At 38.0% G+C, this 20,408-nt stretch overlaps 1 protein-coding gene across 6 annotated transcripts in view; it reads left to right on the top strand.

The window, feature by feature from the left end:
- garnl3 (GTPase activating Rap/RanGAP domain like 3) overlaps positions 1-18,948 on the top strand; it is a 63,978-nt gene extending 45,030 nt beyond the window's left edge. For 3 of the 6 annotated variants that reach the window (XM_079365297.1, XM_079365296.1, XM_079365298.1), the window contains exons 17-31: positions 2,879-2,953; positions 3,519-3,633; positions 3,777-3,803; positions 4,769-4,873; positions 5,628-5,744; positions 6,002-6,168; positions 7,100-7,258; positions 7,571-7,637; positions 7,924-8,031; positions 8,786-8,904; positions 9,381-9,516; positions 12,205-12,264; positions 14,590-14,808; positions 15,273-15,393; positions 15,486-18,948. In XM_079365297.1, the coding sequence (XP_079221423.1) occupies positions 2,879-2,953; positions 3,519-3,633; positions 3,777-3,803; positions 4,769-4,873; positions 5,628-5,744; positions 6,002-6,168; positions 7,100-7,258; positions 7,571-7,637; positions 7,924-8,031; positions 8,786-8,904; positions 9,381-9,516; positions 12,205-12,264; positions 14,590-14,808; positions 15,273-15,393; positions 15,486-15,648 (1,758 nt within the window). In that variant the 3' untranslated portion in view covers positions 15,649-18,948. Of the gene's footprint in view, positions 1-2,878; positions 2,954-3,518; positions 3,634-3,776; positions 3,804-4,768; positions 4,874-5,627; positions 5,745-6,001; positions 6,169-7,099; positions 7,259-7,570; positions 7,638-7,923; positions 8,032-8,785; positions 8,905-9,380; positions 9,517-12,204; positions 13,777-14,589; positions 14,809-15,272; positions 15,394-15,485 lie in introns of those variants that run through there. The other 3 variants (XM_079365301.1, XM_079365299.1, XM_079365300.1) reach the window with 2 other exon arrangements.
- The last annotated feature ends 1,460 nt before the right edge of the window (positions 18,949-20,408 follow it).

Here is a 20,408-nt window from a genome sequence, read left to right as displayed (position 1 = left end):
TCCCTGCTTAAATAACACTGTATATTCTGTATATATTTGGCCGTGTTATGGTTCTGATCACACTTTTCCATTGAGAACCCTTCAGACTTGAGCTGTAATCAGGAACATTATTCACACTGAGACACAATGCTTTGTGTTGTGTTCTTGAGCAGTGTATAATCGAACTGCCAGCGCTACTGTAATATATTAGTATATATTTTTTATTAAATACAATAACATGCCATATACAGAAGCCGTTGTTGTAAAAGAAGCTGCAGTGATCTTTGAAGACCGTCGTCTTTCATCTGTGAGAAGGATCTGTGACTCTGTCTGTTATTATAAAGCCATTTCGGAGCTGTAATTCCTGACAGACAGCAGAGTGAACAGCTTCCAAGAGGGTCAGGGTGAAATAATGATATAAAAACTGGTCAGTGAGTCCTAGCTCAATAGACATTAATGCACTGATATAATGATCATTACACCTCAGTTCTTGGTGATGATGTAACTATCATTTTTCCAGGAACAAAGTCTGGAAATACAAAAGAGTTGAGTGTGTAAAGAACTGTCCGTGGTGCTGAACCAGGACGACGTCTGGCATTGTGAACATAATTAGTGTGTTAACATAATTGTTTCTTGAAAAAAGGTGCTCTTAGTTTTGATGTGATGTTCCTGGTCATATTCTGGAGTGAAGCACAACTGCAGTTGATCCAAGTGCATTTTGAATCTATGAATTAAAATTGTTCCTAATTGTCCCCATGCTGTAGTAGTTAAACAAAGTCAACATGTTTCCTTTTTTTATATATAATAATGTTTTGGGGAAATTAAATGCACTCCACCAGACCTTTAAGGGAAATAAAGTAGTTTTATCTGCGCTACAATCATTTACGTATATATTTAGGTTCTAGTTCTTTTCATATTAAACTGCATTTTAAAAACAACAACGATTAGCTGATTAATTGCTCAAATTAATTGGAAAGCATTCAACTTAAGTTAAAAATATATATACATAAACTTGTGAGAATTATCCCTTTGAATATTTTGTTTAAATAATCTTATTCCATGGCCTGCTTGAATACTTATTTCTGATTGGCTGAAGGGTGTCACATGGGTGTCCATTAACTTTTGGACACCTAAGGAAGTTTCATGGTCTGTTCACTGTTCCAAAGTATCAGCTGCAGGTGGCAGACTATATAAGATGAGAAAAGGTGTCACTTTGGACTCTCTGGAATTCCCTGATAACTACACATCATGGGGACTTTTTCTCTGTCTGCATTCACAGTACACACCAACATGGGACCTCCCCTGAAGTAGGACCTAAAAAAAAGTTTTTCTAAATATAAATAAAAGTTATTTCCTGCAGTGTGAAAGCAATAAAAAAGGAGGGTCCCAACAGTTCATCGAACTATAAAGGTCCTGTGGTCTGAAAACACCTTATGCCTTCATAGACAGATTGCTTTAAAATCTCTGATCTGGTTTGTAGCTCTGTTGCCACAGTCAGCCTGCAAACCAAGATGTTGTGGCCTTTTTTTCAGTCTACAATGAAAATAGTATGTAGTAGTTATTTACATTTGTACAGCCAAACAGACAGACACCTTTATGAATTAGGTCTCATGATTTGGCTTTGCTTCTACAGTGTTTTCTGTCTCTTTTGTCTCCGAACTTTATCTCTTAGTTCTCAGCCTTGTTCTTCTGTGAACCGCTTGTGTTTTCTGCCTTATTTGTCTTGTTTCTGTCACTCTCCGCTCATAAACAGGAAGCCCGAACATCGACACTTTGTGCTCTAAAGCTTGAAAACAAAGGAAGCTAGACGTGTCGAGTCATTGATTACCCTGATTTGTAGAGACAAGACGTTTGCCCTCGACTAAACTGTCTCTGTATACGTTCAACTGCGGTGTGATGCAGAATATACTCAAAGATTTCATGTGGATGGCTCAGAATATGTATTTATATTTTCAGACTGTGCGACATCATTGTTTTGTTTCTTCATATTGATTTCATTATCTCCAGGTTGCCTGTTTATGCAGATATGTAAATAGAAATGCCATACTGTTCAGCTTTTTACTGGAAATTGTCAACCCGATCAGATGGTTGCTCCTGAAGCCTTTGTGCAAACCAAATTATGATGCAATTCCAAACTTTTCAAGACAATTTTTTTTTGTTACTGTTTCTAGTTGACTTGTCTAAGGTCATTTATATTCCGGTGAGCTGCTGCCGCATCTCTCAGCATAAATAAGCTTGAAAACAAGAAAGCAACAATAGCAGTGTAGTGATTTATTAGTGATGGAATACAAAGTGCACAATTCAAGGAGCTCACAGCACTGCTTATGATGCATTTATATGCACATTTCTCGTGCAATAAAAAGAAAAATTCAATTATTCAGTGCAGGCTCAATGATTCAAACGTTGTATCCAGATTTCTTTGTTAAGATCAAAGGAATTATTTCCTTTAAGAAGCAACTAGCAACTTCTGCCTTAGGTGAATTATGTGAGCAAGTTAAGAAGAGTTAAGCAATACTCTTTGGTCACTTGAATGATTTTTTCGGGTTTTTACCTCTACTTTTCCACAACAACAGTAACTGTTGAATAAGAAGTGGTGACAAGCTTTGCCACAGCAGGCTATTAAAAAAAAGCTACTCACACAGTGCATCAGAATTAATATTCTTATAATGCCACATGTGATGATGAATGGATCTCACAGCACATTCTGAAGATAATGTCAATATTATACTCAGACATATGGACTTTTTTTTAACACTACTACAGTGTCTGAATTGTTATCTGGTTCCTTGTTACTTGAATAAAGGATCCGAGCATGCCTCTGGTACTGCAAGACACAGCATTCAGAAGTGACAGATGTCTCTGCAGTGTTCTTACATCTCTCTAACCATTTCTTCCTCAGGCTCTGAAGCTGAAGACCATCGTGAGAGGAGACGCCCCGACCAGCCTTGTTACCACGGGCCTGTGCAGGAAAGAGGTGAGAGCTTGCCGTCTTTTAGGCAATTCAGTGCAGAAAATCTGAGCCAATACATTTGAATCCTTATTTCAATTACTTCCAAAACAAATCTGTGTAGAGCCTAACAGGAACAGATTTTAGAGGCAACAATGAATGAAGTGTTTCAGATGAATTGGAGCAATATTCTTTTTTGTAATAACATGGCATAAAACATGGCATTTTGGATAAAGATCATTTTTCAGCAATAGTATTTAAGAAAAAAAGGTGCTCTACTGTTTTGTATCTAAAATTTTAAACCCCTATTTTTTGGAAGGTATCAAGTATTTTTTTTCAACTTCTTTTCTTAACTTTAGAGCAGCAATCTGCCCCACCTGCTGTTGTTTTTACAATACTAAACAGGCATGTGGATTTATCTTATTTAACTGCTCTTGCACAGCTTTTAAAGATCATGGTTAAGGCTGAAGAAAATCTCAAAAGGGTTTTGTTATCTACAAATAGTGTTTTATTGGGTTTTTTTTAGTATTCAACAAAGCAAGTAGACTGGAGTTCTCATTGATCTGTGTTTACATGTGCACTTATGCTGCAGCCATGGGAGTCCCAGTCGTTCTGCAGCACTTTCCCCTATGAGATCGTCTGTGCAGACTCCTGGGGTCAATCTCTGTTGGTTGCCACGGACACAGCGGGGGTCATGCTGTTGGATGGTGAGATCATCGCTAATCTATATATCTCCATGTCCTTCAAAATAAAAGCCACCCATCCATATCCATTCAATACTGCACTCAGCTAAATGCCACAGCTAACAGCTAGCATGATGATATTAATGAAGATGATGTGCATGTTTCAGGGCCTGATCCTGCTCTGCCCAACGCTGGTGAGTGACTCATTAGGGCCCGAAGCACTGACCAGTGCGAAGGATCCTATTGTATCCCTTACAATTATTTTTCTTCTTCTTTTTCTTTTCTTTTTCGGTCCGCCTCGTTGGAGCCATTTTAATTTCTTTTCTTTTGTTTGTTTTACACGTTATTGGGACATACATTGTATGACTTCCTCTGTAGTCCTGAGGTTTTTTAGATCTTTGAATGATCAGATCTTTGGTTAGATTTTAGGACAGAGTACGCGTTTACACCGTGTAATGCCAGTGGAGAGACGAGGAAGAAAATGAATACAAATGAATTTCCTGTTATTTAAGATAAGACAGTGTCAGTGTCTTTTCCAGGTTATGTTCACAGAATCTGTCTGTAGAAATGCCTAATAAGGGTTTCCAAGCCAAAATGTCAAAACATTTCTTTATTACGATTTGACTGAAAATCGACAATTATTCAGAATATTTTGATAAAGTTTAGGTTTATGAGTCGTTTGTTTCTTCTTTGAAACTTTGAAAGTGTTTTTCCATTCCCACCTGTTGCACATATCTTATATCACATAACATATATTACATATATTTTATGTTTTTATTGTTAATTTTCTTTAACCCCCCTGCTGTTCCCTTATTGTTACTACTTTTATGTTGTGCTTTATGTTCCTTGATTTCTGCATCAAAAACACTCCAAAGACAAACCCTTGCTATTGTTAATGTACCTGTCAACAAACCCGAGTTTGTAAAGGCTTATGCTCTCTGCTTTGACGTAACAAAAAACGGAAAGCATCTCTTTTCTATTTTTCTTCAATATATACTAAAGTGTGTCATTTCTTTTTCACAAGGCCTTTCTACAGTTTAGGCTCTGCACCCTAATTGGAGTCATTTTGAAACACAAAAAAGCAAATGATTTGATTGGATAATAATCACGTCATTTTCACATTTTACATCTTTTTGTTCGGATGTGTGTTGTTTTTCAGAGACGCAGGCTCTCCCTCCGGTGCAAGCGTTCGACAAAACCATGGTGGTGAAGCAGATGCACGTTCTCGAGCCTCAGGACCTGCTAATCACTAGGGCGGACAAAGGTACGCCTCGAAGAAAAAGGGACAATAATGCTTAAAACCCCCTCCCTGGACATCAGAGTGTGCTCCTTTCTTTGTCATCCTCCTCATTTTTTCTGCAGTAGAACAGAATTTAAAGCACATTTATTCTCTCATTATTCCCTTTTTTTTTTTTCTTATTTCAACTCTGTCGTCTCTGTGCGCTGTTGAGTACATACTTACCCTTTCCACCTCCATCGGCCGAGTGAGCACATCGATCTCTCACTGTGATCTAAGGAAGCTGACCTATAGAGAACCAATCCCCGCCGGGCTTTGTGTGTGTGTGTGCGTGTGATTGTGTGTGTCTGTATAGAACAGTGTGTGTCTGTTTATCCTGCAGCTCCGGATTGACTGTGAGCGCCGTAATGGGCAGACACAGATAAAATGAAACACACAGACCTGAAAGCATTTCAAACAAAAACAAATAGACCCTTTATAAGAAGGGACGGCTCCTTAATTCATCTTGTGTTTGTTTCAACCCAAAGCGCAATTAATTAGCGTGCAGATTATTAGCTAACCCTAATATTGCCAAACAGGGTTCACTTGGTTTTGATGTTGATAATGTGATGGCCGCCCAAACATTTGTCATGACTGTGTGTGGGCTTTGATAAAGCCTCTGAGAAGCCTCGGAGTAATGCTTTCTATTGTCCGAGCGTATGAGGATGCTTAAAAAAGAGCAACGGCAAATTAAGAGTAACCTTCATGCAAAACAGAAGGGGCTTTTGTGTTGTGTCCCCAGGGAAGGACGCCCGGCTCTATGTGTTCAGACTGAGCGCGCTCAAGAGAGGCCTGGAGGAGAAGCAGCTCGTCAGGAGCAAGTGTGACAGCCGGGAGAACAAACTGGAGAAAACTAAAGGTACCACAGAAGGCTTGCAAGAATATTGAAAATGTAATGCAATTCTTTCTTGACGAGATTTTTTTTAACCAATGAAAAAAAAACGGACATTTAATCAGACTTGTACAGGATGTTGCAACCTTTAAAAAAACTCCTCTGAAGAGTCCAAACTCATAACCTTTGACCTGTTGTTGTTGTTGTAAAGCCACATGTCTGATGCATTGATCTGTTAGATCACTCACCCACCCTCCTGCCTCTCCCAAACTTCTTTGTCACAGGTTGTCATTTGTACTCTATCAACACCCACCATGGCTCTGTGCTGAGGATAGTAGCAGCTATAAGGAACAAACTCCTCCTCATCACCAGGAAACATCCACGTTTTGAAGGCTTCAGCGCCATCGCAGCGGGAGCAGACTCACCGGTGGAGGAGTTTCAGTACATACGGGTACGACACATCTATATTAGGGAAAAACTTCAAGAAAAAAATCAAATCCTGGGAAATGGCAAAGTAAACTTACAAGTTTTTTTTTTGTTTTGTATGAAGAAGAAGACGTTTACTTGTCTGTTTTCTCTTTACACATTACATATTCTAAAACTGGGATTTTGTAACCATGTTGTTGTTTGCCCCGAAACAAATAAAAATCAAATGGAGTTTCACAGAGCTCATTGCTCAGCCAATTTGTCTAAATGACGGCAATTACCTTCTTTATCAAAATTACATTTTATGACATCTTGAGACACAAAAAAAAAATCCTATTTGTCGACTCAGTTGAACATTTTTTTTTCCAAGGATATATTTATTTTCCTATATATATAACAAACACATGTCCAACAAATCAGCTTGATGTTTCAATACTGATGGATTCCAGAGATTTTTAATTCATGACTGTGCTGCACAAAGCAAATTATTAATTCTGGCTACTTTTTAGCTTTCAAAAATGTAAATGAATACACTCCACAAGGCTCCGAGTTAAAGCTCATATCATAACCCATGTAACATATTAGATTTGACATAATTTTACAAATGCATAGACTTATTATGAAGTCTGCAAATGCAAAATGGGAATTAATGTACAATTAAGCACAATTACATACCCAACTGAAGTATAAAAAATAAAATGAATAGTGTGTTAAAGAGTGAAAGAGTCTATTTTTCCTTTTTAAGCTTTTTTCATGATTTTTCTTTTACGTTGCTGAGGCTGTAAAATTACAATCTCCACTGGGGGATCTGTAGTCGGTGATTATTCTTTCTAACCCCCAGTCTTAAAGATTTTCAAATCAAAAGGACACAATGTTTTATATTCTTCTTATCAAAGCAATAAAACTAAACTGTGTGTGAAAGCATTGAGTTTAATCTTTTAACATCGCTCCATCAGGAGATCTGTCTGTGTGACCCGCCGGTGGTGATGGCGTTGGTGGACGGGCCGACGGGGGAAAATGACAACATGATCTGTGTGGCCTACAAACATCAGTTTGACCTGATCAATGAGAGCACAGGAGATGCCTACAGGCTACATCATGTAGACGCCAACAGGGTGAGGCAGACATGCAATCACACACACACATTTTACCATGCTTAATAGGGTGTATCTACTTGTTTTAACTCACAGCCCCCAGCGGAAGAGGAGAAAAGAAGATGCAGATGGGGAAAGAGCTGTTCTATTCAAACTATTTTATCATGTTATTTTTTTCTCTTTTGAAAAAGTAACCGAAAAGATGACAAACTGTAACAATGTTTCACCTTTCACCCAGTACCCTTGGTATCAGTTATTTCGAAGTTCCTCTTTCTTGACCTCTGGATCCTGTTTAAAAATGTTTCCTTTAAAATGACTCCTCTCTTCTTTTAGGTCAATTATGTAGCAGCCATTGATGTGTATGAAGACGGGGAGGCGGGTCTCCTCTTGTGTTATAACTGTAAGTCCCCTTTAACTCTGAACACAAGTTTCTATCTTTGTTGTTAGATCTAAGCATTTCTCTAACATAAGTCTTTTCTGTAGTCAACAATTATATTATACGTTTTAGTCCAGAATATCAAGATTTAAGAATACATTTTGAAAATATAACACTACTGCCTGGATAAAAGGACAAATAAGTATTGAAGTTTTCAAATTACAACAAAATGTGGCTTTTAGCCCTTGTTCGAAACAAGCTAATTATAATTTATTTTAAACGTTGAACCAGTTTTTTTGTCGCTTTTTAGATGTTTGTTACTACAAGAAAGTTTGTCCGTTTAACGGCTCCACACCAATGATCCAGTCCAACACCTCCGACTTCCACTTCAGCTGGAACCAGATGCCTAATGCTATTGGTATGTTACCATGGAAACAACACTTGGGCTCCACCCAGTCTCTTCCTGAAGGCCTGGCCCAGAGCTTGCTGTCACCATGGAAACACCATGTGTGGTCACAAGCATCCAATAGGCTTATGTGATTATTTGTGTGTTTGTGTGTGTCTCTGCACATGTGTCTGTGTTGGTGAATGTTTTTATTAATGCAGAAAATGATGAAGAGGGAACACAATTGGTACTAAACCTGTAACCCTGACCCCGTTGATAACATGCCGCTCCATGCTCCTTTCTCTCAACACAAAACTCATACATTTTTACAAAGGTGTGAAAAATACTGGAGAGCCTCTGCTACACTAGGCCGTATGTTTATATTAACAACAAGCTTGAGTAAAACCCCACAAAGAATTATCACTCGACGCGGAATGGAAGTACATTTTAGCATAATTTTGCTCCTTGTTTTTTCTTTCATCAGCTGGTAAATTTCTAGCTTTTAATCACTCTTGCTGCTCTTATTGACCTAATTTACTGCTGAAACAACTGACTGTTGTCTGTATTGAAATTAAAGCCACCTCACTTAAGCCCCAAACAACACATATGCAGCATTAGCAGTTAGCTGATAGACTCAGTTTAGCAGCTTTAATGCCAGATGTTTCTGGAACAACTATATAAATCTTTAAAAAAAAGTCCATATATTTTTGGGTAAAAAACTGGGGGTACTTTTGTATGATTGCCAATTTTTCAGCTTTTTTACCATCTGTTTGTGTTGTCTTTGCAGTTTGTGCATTTCCTTACATATTGGCCTTCACAACCGACTCCATTGAGATCCGGCTGGTGGTCAACGGCAACCTCGTGTACACAGCTGTAGTCCCAGAGCTACAGTTGGCAGCTTCACGGGTCAGTATTTAGAGAATAAATTCTTCATGTATGCACCCTCACATCAAAACACGCTTGATTCACCAAAGTAAGAGCCTTCAAAGCTGTGTGTATTTTTAATGTTAGTACAGTAGGCCAAACTGTGCGTTGTAAAAGTTGCTGTCTCAGCTCTCTTGTTTCAATCAATCTTTATTACCCTACTGGGAAATATGGCCGGCAATCTGCATGGCTACAAAGCAATAATACATTTATTATTCATACTCTCAGATGATATAAGAGAGAGCTCAATACACCTGATAAAACACATACCTTTCCCCTGCTCTGTTCTCATTTGATCTTTTTGTATTTTTCCTTCCTTTGTCATGTTTTACGTTCTTCCTCCAACTTTTCTGTCAATTTCTTTCCTTCAAAATGTATTCAATATATAATACAGTAGATATATTTTTCTCTTTACTGATATCTATTTCTTCTGTAATTCTTTCTTTCTCTCAACACAGTCGGACATCTATTTCCTCTCCTCTGCTCCGGTGAGCTCAGCATCCAACTGTAGTTCAAGAGACACCAGCTCCCACAGTTCCCCACAGACGCCCACGGGCTATGAGATGCCTGTGTTCCCATCGCCGCTTGGTGATGGTAAGCCCACCACAGTAGAAGCACAAGAGGATGTTAATAGAAGTGCTTTGCTAGTAAAGACTTCAAAATGTCTTCATTGCCTGCAGATCTGTTTGACTTTGGGTGCTGCTGTGTTACCTCCAGAGCAATTTATATGGACTACTGTGGTCTCAGCTGAACGATAGATTGAGGCTTCAGCCTTTACCATCAAGAGTTCCCTCTTTGTTCAGTGTTAATTGTGTATAGTTTTCAAGGGCACCTCCTACTGACATCATTTAGCCTTTATGGAAGTGCCTTCATTTTCGCTCCTGCCTAATGTGACACAGGAAATGATCCACATGTTCAGGAAGTTTCTTTATTTATTTTACTTTTATAATGCTAAAAATACTGACGAAGTATTACCGTAAGCCCTTAACCTTCCAATGTTATTCCACTAAATCTTTTGAGCCTTAAACCTGGTTTCAAACCGTCAGTATTTAAAAGTATACTGTATTTTTGAGTCATACATTGATGAGACTAAACAGCTGGCTTAGATAAAAAAAAAAATCCGAAACGTTTGAAAAGCTTAACCTGATGGTATGTTCAAGGACCCTGGCAGGCAACGCTTTATAAATAAAATTTGAACAAGACCAAATTAGTTTTATTAATATTTCAACACATTTGAAGAAAAGAGCAATCATTTTTCATGCCAGGCATTTCATTAAAACACTATTGTTTATACCTTCCTAACTACTTTATTATGTCTGTTGTACTCAGCCCAAAGGGCTTGTTGATACTTACTTTAAAAAAAGTAGTTTTTAGTTGGATGGATTTCACTCTTTTTATGATGCTTGTTGACAACAAGAACTGTCTTTTCTGAGTTTGCTTTTGAATAGCTTACACTCCCATTATGGTGCATTTAATATGGTCAATTGTGTATTGTTGAAAAATAGGCAGATATTTAATCTCAAAATTAATGTCATTTGTGGGCAAGACAGAGCTACAACTTTCCATATAAAAATGTGATTCTTTAAATTCTTACAAACCACCAATTACCAAAAATAGCATGATATTCACCCACTTAGTCCACCCACCACCATTCAAGGGACATAGTAAGTGTCTGCGGAAGAAAAAAAAAGCTTTCATGATTGAGGATCAATAAGAGTCCCTCCCTCCGACCTGCAGCCCACTTTCACTCCCTCCTCCATCTTTTATTGAGTTTTTGACCAGTTGGAGTCTCCCCTCCCCCATCAGCTGACCTCTTTTAGATTGTTACAACTGTCTCTAAATGGGGCATTCTTGTGATGCACTGCTGTCGTTAATGACATACAGGTTTGTCATTCAGCTTATGGATCACAGCAATGTCATCTTGTCGTTTGTCATTAGACTCTCTTGCCCTTAAAAGTGACACAAAGTCATCCTCAGATGCATTTGTGGGATTTTTAAGGCTGCAGTGAAGGACAAGGCCTCAGAAAACAATTATTATAATGTGCAGTGGCTGCTGTTGCAGCATCAAGGCAGATTTTCTCTGTTTTCCTGAGGGGAACAGGTATTTACAGGTCCCATTAAGGCTAACAAGGAGGACGGTTTGTCTGTCGCTGCTGCAATTAGCAGAGGATGGGCTTTGTGCTTTTAGGCTGATTCTGGTAATCTTTTCTCTCAAAGGGATCGTAATTTTCTTTCTTTTTTTTGCTGGTTATGCTTATAATTCTGCATAATTCACAATATATTCACACAGAGGATGTCTTCATCTGGAATCATGATCGGGGTGGGAAGCTCAAGCTATTATGAAATGTTGTATTTTGTCTGAAAGTGGTATAAATCTAGGCGGGTCTGACAACAATTATCATTTCCAGATTTCATGATTAATCTGTATTTGGAAACATCCCAGATCGTAAAAATTTGGAAGGACCTCAGGACCTATTTCAAATTTAAAAGATATTTGAAAACCCATTCGAAAACATATAATGTAGGAACTCGATCACTTCTAAATTTACATTAGCTAAGAAAATGTTGATTTGGCGATTGCTTTATGGAAGTAAGTGGGTAATGAAATACTATAGCTTATGTTATAGTTACGAAGTCAAGTCTAGACAAAAGTTAGTGTTAGCATTTAGCCACCTAAATGCTAAGCTGTTGTCTGACAGCAACTAATTGGTCATCTTTTGTTTATTTTATTTACAGAGATAGATCTGTTAATGCCTTTTATAGTGTAACTTTCATCTCTTTCAAATTGTAAAGTTAGCATTTAGCTGAATGGTATTGTCAGTTAGGATGTGGCTGAATTCTAACATTAGCAGTTGTCTGGCAGAAAATTGGTAAATGAAAATGATGGATTTTTGAATTTAAGTCTGTTAAAGCCTTAGATACTGTATTGTATAAGGCCAAACATGTATAAATAATTCTTAGCGAGTGACTTATTGGTAATGAAATATGCTGTCTTTATTTATTCCTTTCTTTTAGTTAATTATTATTTAGGCCTTCCTCTCTTGTGGTAATGGTAATTTGAGCTAGTACTGTAGTGACTGAATGCCAACACTAGCTATTGACAACATTTGAGGTTCCTACCCCTAGCATGATGTCAGATTTTAAAAAATGGCCACCATGGGAAAAAGGTCAATTAAACACCACTACTGTGTTTGTGTGTTGGTGTGTGTATGTAAATGTTTTCCTAGTGTATGTTACCCTGTGTGATCAGTTTTGTAACCCTCTTCTTCATCCCTGGTTCAGATTCAATACGGATCCCCTATGGTACCAAGCTTTCCCTGTACATGTCTAAGGACGCCGAAGGTACTGCAGGATTCTCCCACAACATGTTTCCTCAGTCCATGAAAACGCTCACAATGCTGCCCCACTAACATGCACATGCTCCCAGAGTGTATCACCCTGTCTGCTCCTCCACAGCGGCATGTTGACTTGAACGTTGGTTGAATGTTAAGTGAACATTATGTCTTCCCCATCCCCCAACTTTCTGTCTTAACCAATTAAAGCATTAGCACGAGGAGAGAGTGAGAGAGAGGGAGAAAGGTGATAAAGTGCAAAGTAAAAAAGTGAGGAAGAGGAGCTAATGCCGATCAAAGTGGATGGTTTCGAAATTATCAGGAGAGATGGTATGCATGAGTGAGGAAGAAAACAGGGAGGGGTTGTGTACATGCAGTAGGTCGAGAGAAAAAGGGAAATGGGGAAGGAGAAGACACGACTGCCGCAGCATGATTTACAGATTGCACTGTCGCCAAGGAGACTTTTGTCAGCCCTCTCTTCGATCCAAAGTGGCAGTCCAAACATTGGTGCCACAATCTGAGCAGGATGAGGGTGGGGGGTATAGCAGCGGTAGGAGGAGGGGGAGGTAAAAGTGGAAGGGGTGCTGACAAAAATCCCATTCTCTAACTGCCTGTGCGCCCGCTGTATCTGATCCTTGGGGAGGGATTTATCTGATGTAATCTCATCTGTAATGTGAACAAGATGCTGTTACTGATGAGCCTCCTTACCTTCATCCATTGGTTCCAAAAAACCTGGAGCAAATCAGTTTTCTTCTCTGCAGAATTTGTCTTCAATTAGTGCTAAAAATTTAAGTTTTCACATTCAATTTATCTGAAATTGATAGAGTTTTGAGTCTTCCCCCTGGTCCAGAAACGCATGTGGAATATATTGATCTTAATTTCTTTATATTCCAAATAACTGCATGTTTTCTTGCCTTTTGGGGGGTTTATTATTTTGTTGCTGTATGACATTGCAGGTAATGTAAAGCAAAGAGGATCTGTAACAATACTTACACTGTGTACCTGTCAAACATCAGCAGTGACCCTCTATTATTCTCCATCGCTCTTCACTCACCTCTCACCCACTGACATTTCAGTTGAGTCGCTCCTCTTTGTGCAGCGCAGCATCTACATTAAGTCAATCTGATCTAATGTTACTACCAGCCAGTCTCAGTGGAGCACAGTGTACCTGATTAACCGCAGCACCGCTCCCTGTTGGTGCCTATTGGAATTGCAGGCTTGTAAACTGCAGCTTTTTTTGTGGGCTTTTTTTTTTTCTTTTCTTTTTTTGCTATATGCCTAGAAAAAAAACGAATTTAAATTTTTCCCTAACAGACTAAGTGAGTATGGTCTCTGCTGACTTTTCCCTGGCCTGCTATAAATGGCTGCAATTTAAATGTTATGTTACATTACCACTCGGCAGTAAGGATGATTACCTTTTAAGATGACAGGACCATTCATAACTTTAGATTAGCTTCTTTTGAATATTAGCTTCATAACCTTAGGAACTGTAAAATTACAGGAGTGTATGAGTAAGCGACAGGCTTTTGTTTTATGTAACAAAAGCTGCAGTGACTTCTTTTTTTGTTCCATCAATTTTCTATTTTTTTTAATCCAAATCTTTGGAAGAGTCTTTGTGGGATCTGAAGATACATCCACAAAGCCATGCATATATCTTTCAGAGCTCTACAGCTAGCCAAAATAGGACATTTACATTTCTTTGTGTATTTAAGTAGTTACATTTACTGAGTGGGCTTTAGAGCTTTAGAGGTCCTGTTTTTTTTTTATTTTGAGATATAGTCTACCCATTGTCAAGGTAACGTTAGCTTCTTCTAGTTGTCCTGGTCTTTAGGCTAAGGTAAGCTAATTATGTGCAGGTTGAAGTTTCATATTCAACATAGCCTACAGACTTTATGGTGATATTTATACTCTGCTGGAAACAAAAATTCCAAGAAGTATATTTCCAAGAATCACATGTGGTTTGCACAAGATGACAATCGTTCTCCCATCTGCTTTAGGACTCAAGACTTGTGTTATTTTGGCAATACATAAAATACATGTATGATGCTAAAATGCTAATTAAAAGTCTTGGCATGCTTTTTTTTATGTAACTAATGAGCTATACAACATGCAAAAGCACTGAAGTGATTCAGGTCGGTTTCATGCATTACTCATCTGTCACGCATTCCTGTTTTTGTCTTTATATGTCCTTTTTGGCATTTTATTTTTGCTCCTATAAATCATCTGTTTTTTCCTGTCTTCTTTTGTCACCTGCCTCCTTCCTTCTTCCTGACTTTTCCCACCACTCTCTTGTTTTTCCCCTCCTTTTTCTACCTCTGGGTTCCTTTCCTTTCAGGTGAAGCATCATGTAAACACATGTTCAGGATCCCTCTCTGCAACTTGGTGGGCCGCAGCATTGAAAGACCCCTCAAGTCCCCTTTGGTGAACAAGGTGCTAACGACGCCGGCCCCCATCATGGTTCCCCCAACTCCCCTCATCTCTGCCTCACACTCATTGTCATTGTCCCGCATGGAGATCAAAGAGATAGCCAGCCGCACACGGAAGGAGTTGCTCGGTAAATTCAAACATTTACTTTATGATAGTGAAGCTTTAAAAACTTTGACATGTTGAAACATTTGCTCTTCAGATTTTTTGCTGCGAATACAATGATACACTTATTTCTGTGCACTTAATAGCTTGCAGCATGTTATTTCAGTTTGGCTAAATTGCTAGTTTATTAGAAACAATGGAATAAATAGGGAATAGCTAGTTATGGTTTGTCCAAATGTTTAAATAAACACAACTTTAAGAACCTGTAAAGCTCTATTATAGACATTTTAAATGCTTCAGCATTTCTTTGGTTAGAATAAGTGGAACAATCTATCTATAAAAAGTAATTGAGTTTATGAGTTGCTATAATTGGGACATTTTTAACATTCTGAAAGAGTTAGACTTACTGTATTCACTGCAAAGCGAAGTCAATTCTTGTAGAGATTTCAGATGTGTTACAAACGTTTTATGTAACTTCATTCCAAAAAGGCTTGACAGAGGAGCCAAGTGGGAAGTCAGACAGTGGAAGCTTTAAACAGAGGAAGATGAGCAAGAAGAACACTGAGGAAGAGCCCAAAGCACGAGCACTGACATCGACAAACAGTGATAGGTAATAGTGATGGACAACAGAAACACGACATGCACAAGAAACAGTTGCAAAAGGTTCCATAAACATGTAATGTATCTCTTTGTCCTCAACAGGTTAGCCTCAGAGTCTGAGTCCGACCTGGACGTCCAGCTGCATTGTTCATCCAGTTCGGAGGCGGAGCCAGAGAAGGTGGTGTTGCTAGCAGAGAGCCCAACTTTGGCTAACGCCTTCGCCCCCTCCACATCCTTCGAAGAAGATGTCCTGGACCTAAAGTGAAGACAATCCCATCGTGCACTTCTCTGCTCTCATGCTCATATACTGTTATCATTATTTAATAGTTTGGGTTGGTTTGGTTTTAATTTGCTGTTTGTTGATTTCTTTTGACATTACGTTTGTTTATATCCCTGAGTCTTGAGTCATCAGAAAAGATGGATGCATTGGGAATTAGAAGAGTGCTGGTTTGTTCTTACGAGCAGTCCTTCTGCCACTGTGTGATGTTTGTGTTGCACCGCAGCAAATTACCCAAAGAGGCTATGAAGTTGTGTAAGATGACGTGGTTTATTCAGAGTACTGCAACAGCCTTGAGGTAATGCTAACCATTTGATCCCAAATCACAAACTGAATGTAAATCAGCAAAATCGAGGCAAGACAAAAACTTGTTCCCAATGCCGTCTGAAGTCGCTTATTATGTGTTGTATATTATGTGATTATTTCCAATCCACTATCAAATACTGTATGATATGCATATGTATGTGTACATCTGTTATACGTTGAAATGCTCACAGTGACAGGTGTGTATGCCTGTGATGCATATTTATAGATATATTATAAAGAAATCCATTTTATTCCCATATTAAGTAAAAAAAAAAAAAAAAAAAAAGATGTTTTATTCTATCTGCACATTTAAGTCTTTATTCCTCTCCTTTCACAGTTTACAGGTAGACAGGGCTGGAGGCAAAGTCTCCCACAAGTGCCATTTCCCAGTATCCTCCACTGAACTACACCTCTAATAGCCACCATTTTATGGTGTCTTACAGTAGCAGCCATGATTGTAGTCCACATTAGATTACTCTGGTGACCCACAACTGCATTCACACATAGATTTAGTAACGGGAGGCGCTCTCTAAAAGCCACATGCACTCAACTTTGACTCTGCATGATTTTTGCCTTCGCTACAAATATTGTATCTTCTGCGCCAAAAAAATAGCTTCTTTAGAAACCAAGAGGTCAGCGGCAACATACCAAACATGACTGCATAAAGAGAACCACAAGTTGAGATCAAAGAGAGGGTGGATGTGGAGAAAAAAAAATAAAAAAACGGAAACTAAGCTAAACTTTATTATCCTCACTTAAAATGTATTATTGTTAAATGATCTTAGTGTTTTTTTCCTGTGTTTGGAAGGTGCTGTTAAGTTATTCAAATGTATGTGTTTTTTTATTGTTTTACATTTAAAAAAGAGGTTCATTGCTTAAATTGCACAGTGCATAATTCAAAATACAACATAGAGTAAATGCAGTTTTGTTCATTCTACGTGAAGATTTTTTTTATAGAACAACCGAGCACAAATTACACGCAGTTACCTAAGATGAGCGTAAAAATCGAAATAACATAGTTTCAGTTAAACCAAAATAAGCATCTGTGAAGTTCTACTAAAGCTTAATAACAAAATAAACTATTTAAGAGACTACTTCACATCAATGGCTGGAGGCTAATACCTTAAAATACCATTTTCTTTTTTTTCTGCAGATGTTTCCAATGCTTGTCTGAAGAGCCCACAAGCCATGCTGGTTTTTATTCCTTCTGTCCAATAAAACACTGATTTGTAGCTGTTACATCAGGAGCAGGAGTGTAGCCAATGTTGACGGCACCAGGGACACTCGAATCCAAGTTTTCATTGAAAAACGGCTAAACTCGTCTTTAAAAAAACAACAACAAAAAACACTGATGGCAGCTGTCTGCAGCCGTAACCAAACGTTAACTGGTCATCTTTCAACTGAGAGGTTTCTTACTTCGACAAATGTTTCCGTTCTATACCAACACAAATCAACATCAACACTCAAACTTCTAAATTTTTGGCTCATTGGGTATATTATCAGAGGATCTAACTGTGTTCATCTTTGTTTACATATTAACATATATTCATGTTTTTTTTCCGGAATTTTCCCCAAATCATATAAACAGACAGAATATTCATTGTTCTCATTCAGAGTGGGTTAATATTTTTAAACCCATTGTTAAAAAAATGCATTTGTAATTTCCTCTTAATTGCTACATTTTGGCTGGTATTTTTATGACAAACATTTTGGGATTGTAAATCATATAAATGATTTTTTTTCCCTATAAAATAATTCACCAAATGTCTTCATTACAAGCATTAAGCATTTAATTAAAAACATCTGTGAGGGTCTTGGCAAGATCGTTTGTCTGGACTTGGACAAATCATGTAGTGTGTGGTCTCATTTTGAGCCTTGTTTTCGGGATTTGGTCATCTTTGAATCTCTGTCTGATTATCATATCGTAGTTTATCTTTTTCTGCCTCGAAAAACCAGGACAAGTGTAAGATGGATTACCCACTCCTGGATAACAAAAGAGATTTGATTTTTAAATCCAGAGCTCTTTTGAACAATTTGACCTTGTGTGTCAGCAACCATTTATACCAACATAATTTCACTAGAAATATTGAATATACTGTAACCTACTTCGCACTGAGTAGTGAGGAAGATAAATCGGTCCTGTGAGTCCATATGAAAAACTTTCTCAACATGAAAAAGGGAAGGTGTTTTACGTAATCAACACGAGACAGTCAGTTTGAATAAGCAAATGCTTTGAAGAACCACAAACAAGCAGAGCAAATAACTGGGAGCTGTGGTTCTGACTATGCATATGTTGGTATGAGAGCACCTCTCTGTGGTGGTTTCACAACACAGCAGCCTTTGGATCTTGCATGAGCCTTCTTTCCTTGATTCCCCCCTCTCCTCTCCTCTGCTGTCTTTTCCTGTTTAAATGTGCACCCCTCCAACACTATAATACAACTCAGAAAAACTAATGAAAAAAAGAAAGAAAAAAAACGGGATGGGTGGATTTTTACAAAGGTACTCGACTTTACTGTTTATTACTCTGAAAGAGTTCGGATGACTAGAGATGCGTGGCTGTTACAGTTTGTAACGCAGCTTCTCCCACTTCTAATGTTCCTACTTCTCCTGCGTTTATGTTGAGTACTCTTTGTTCCTACCTCCCCTTGGCATTTTCACTGTTTATTTGTTTGGTTTTGTTTTTGTATTTCAATCTATATTTGCTGTTTAGACTGTTGCTGAACCTCTCTGTGATATCAAAACGAAAGAAAATGAACAAAAAAACACCAAGTGTCTTAAAATATTGTATCGCCATCGTTTTTAATGCCAAGTACTACTTGTAAATGTTTGTGTATCAAATGTGGCCTCAAATGAAACTGAACTATATTATTATTATTAATATTATTATTATTTGAGCAATTATTTTACAAGTGCTGTAGACCACTGCTGTGAAAGTAGTCGATTATGTTCATTGATATGTAATAAATATTTATGAAATTTGAACTGCTACTTTTGTTTTAAGTAACCATAGTACATTATTTTACAGCGAGAAAGTTATAGCTAAACAGTTCTTCTTTATTCATTTTGAAATAATCTGTTACCTGAAGCAAGGTTCCCAATCTGTTTAGCCCACGTCACCGAAATAAGAGTGCTAGCAACTGGTGACCCCCATTATCCCCAGAGGTGTACACAGGGCACACTATGAGGCCTATTTAAATAGTGGCATTAGAACTGCACAAAAGAAGTCAAACATAATCTCACTTCAATGACATTTTATATATTCAAAAAATTGTATAAGACATGCTATTTTAAAATGCTATGTTTTTGGAATAACTCTTGCTACTCCCACTTTGGGAACCCTATTAGTTATAATCGCTCATTTGGAATTAAGGTGTGATAATGAGGGAAGATACAGAATTTATTCCACCAAAAGTTGAGGCTTGAAACGATTTGTCAATTAACTACACTCTCTGTCAGGGATAAGGGAGAAGTATACAATACATTATGGTGTCATCTGCATAGCATGTTGTTTCATACCAGTAGAATTGCTAATAAAGTTATTGAATTAAACTGTAAATATATAAGGATCCAGAAAGGACCCTTGTGGGACACCGTTTTGTTGGTCTCCCACAAGTTTGTTGTTTAGAAGTCAAGACTTTGAACACAGCCACCAGGTGGTGATAAACATGTGCTTTGCTGATTATAGTTTCTTTATCTTTTTTTTTTGTTTTGTTTTTTGAACAAGTTCTGCCTCTCTCTTATATTTCTCATTTTACTGAAGGAGCCAGAGGTGAGGTCCACCCAGTGAACAATAGAAAGTCCAGTCCAAAATAAACTCATTGCTTGACAGTCTAGCCGTCTAGGGGCAAAAAAAAAAAATAGAGCTTTCCCATAATCTGGCATAAAAGAAACGGAAACAGAAGAATTTTTTGGTTCCAAAAGTTTCCTGTTACTCAACACATTTAACGATTGTGATTTTAGTGTGAGTCAGGTCTGGTAGCTCTGAGTATGGAGACAGAGAGAAAAAAAAGTCAAAGTGTAAGGGGACATTGTACAGACAGGTTTAGACGACCAAACCACTGACGCCTACATAGGAAATACACACACCCCTGAATCCCTGCATTAGCTTTATGTTTCACTGAGATAATATGTTTTGTTAATGCCCATTCACTCAAAGATAAAGGATTAGGAGTTTCCAGAACTCCCACTTTCTTGGGGTTTGTTATATTCCTTTTGTTTAGTTTACATCTCCATAATCACAAAACATTCCAACTCTGTTTACTCATCACGGCTAGGAAAATCACTGGCAATGGGAAAACTGGGAATCAACTTCTCAGGGTTTTGGAAGAATTCGCTGAGAAAAAATACAAGTCACATAGGAGTAAAAAATAAGTCTGCCTAAGAAAATGTGGAAACATAGATGGAAAACAACATGTTACTGATAATGTTACAGGTGATTTGCA

Source organism: Symphodus melops, assembly GCF_947650265.1.
Source record: "Symphodus melops genome assembly, chromosome: 16".
In the NCBI taxonomy this organism is placed as follows: Eukaryota; Metazoa; Chordata; class Actinopteri; order Labriformes; family Labridae; genus Symphodus; species Symphodus melops.
This window is presented reverse-complemented; position numbering and strand designations above follow the sequence as displayed.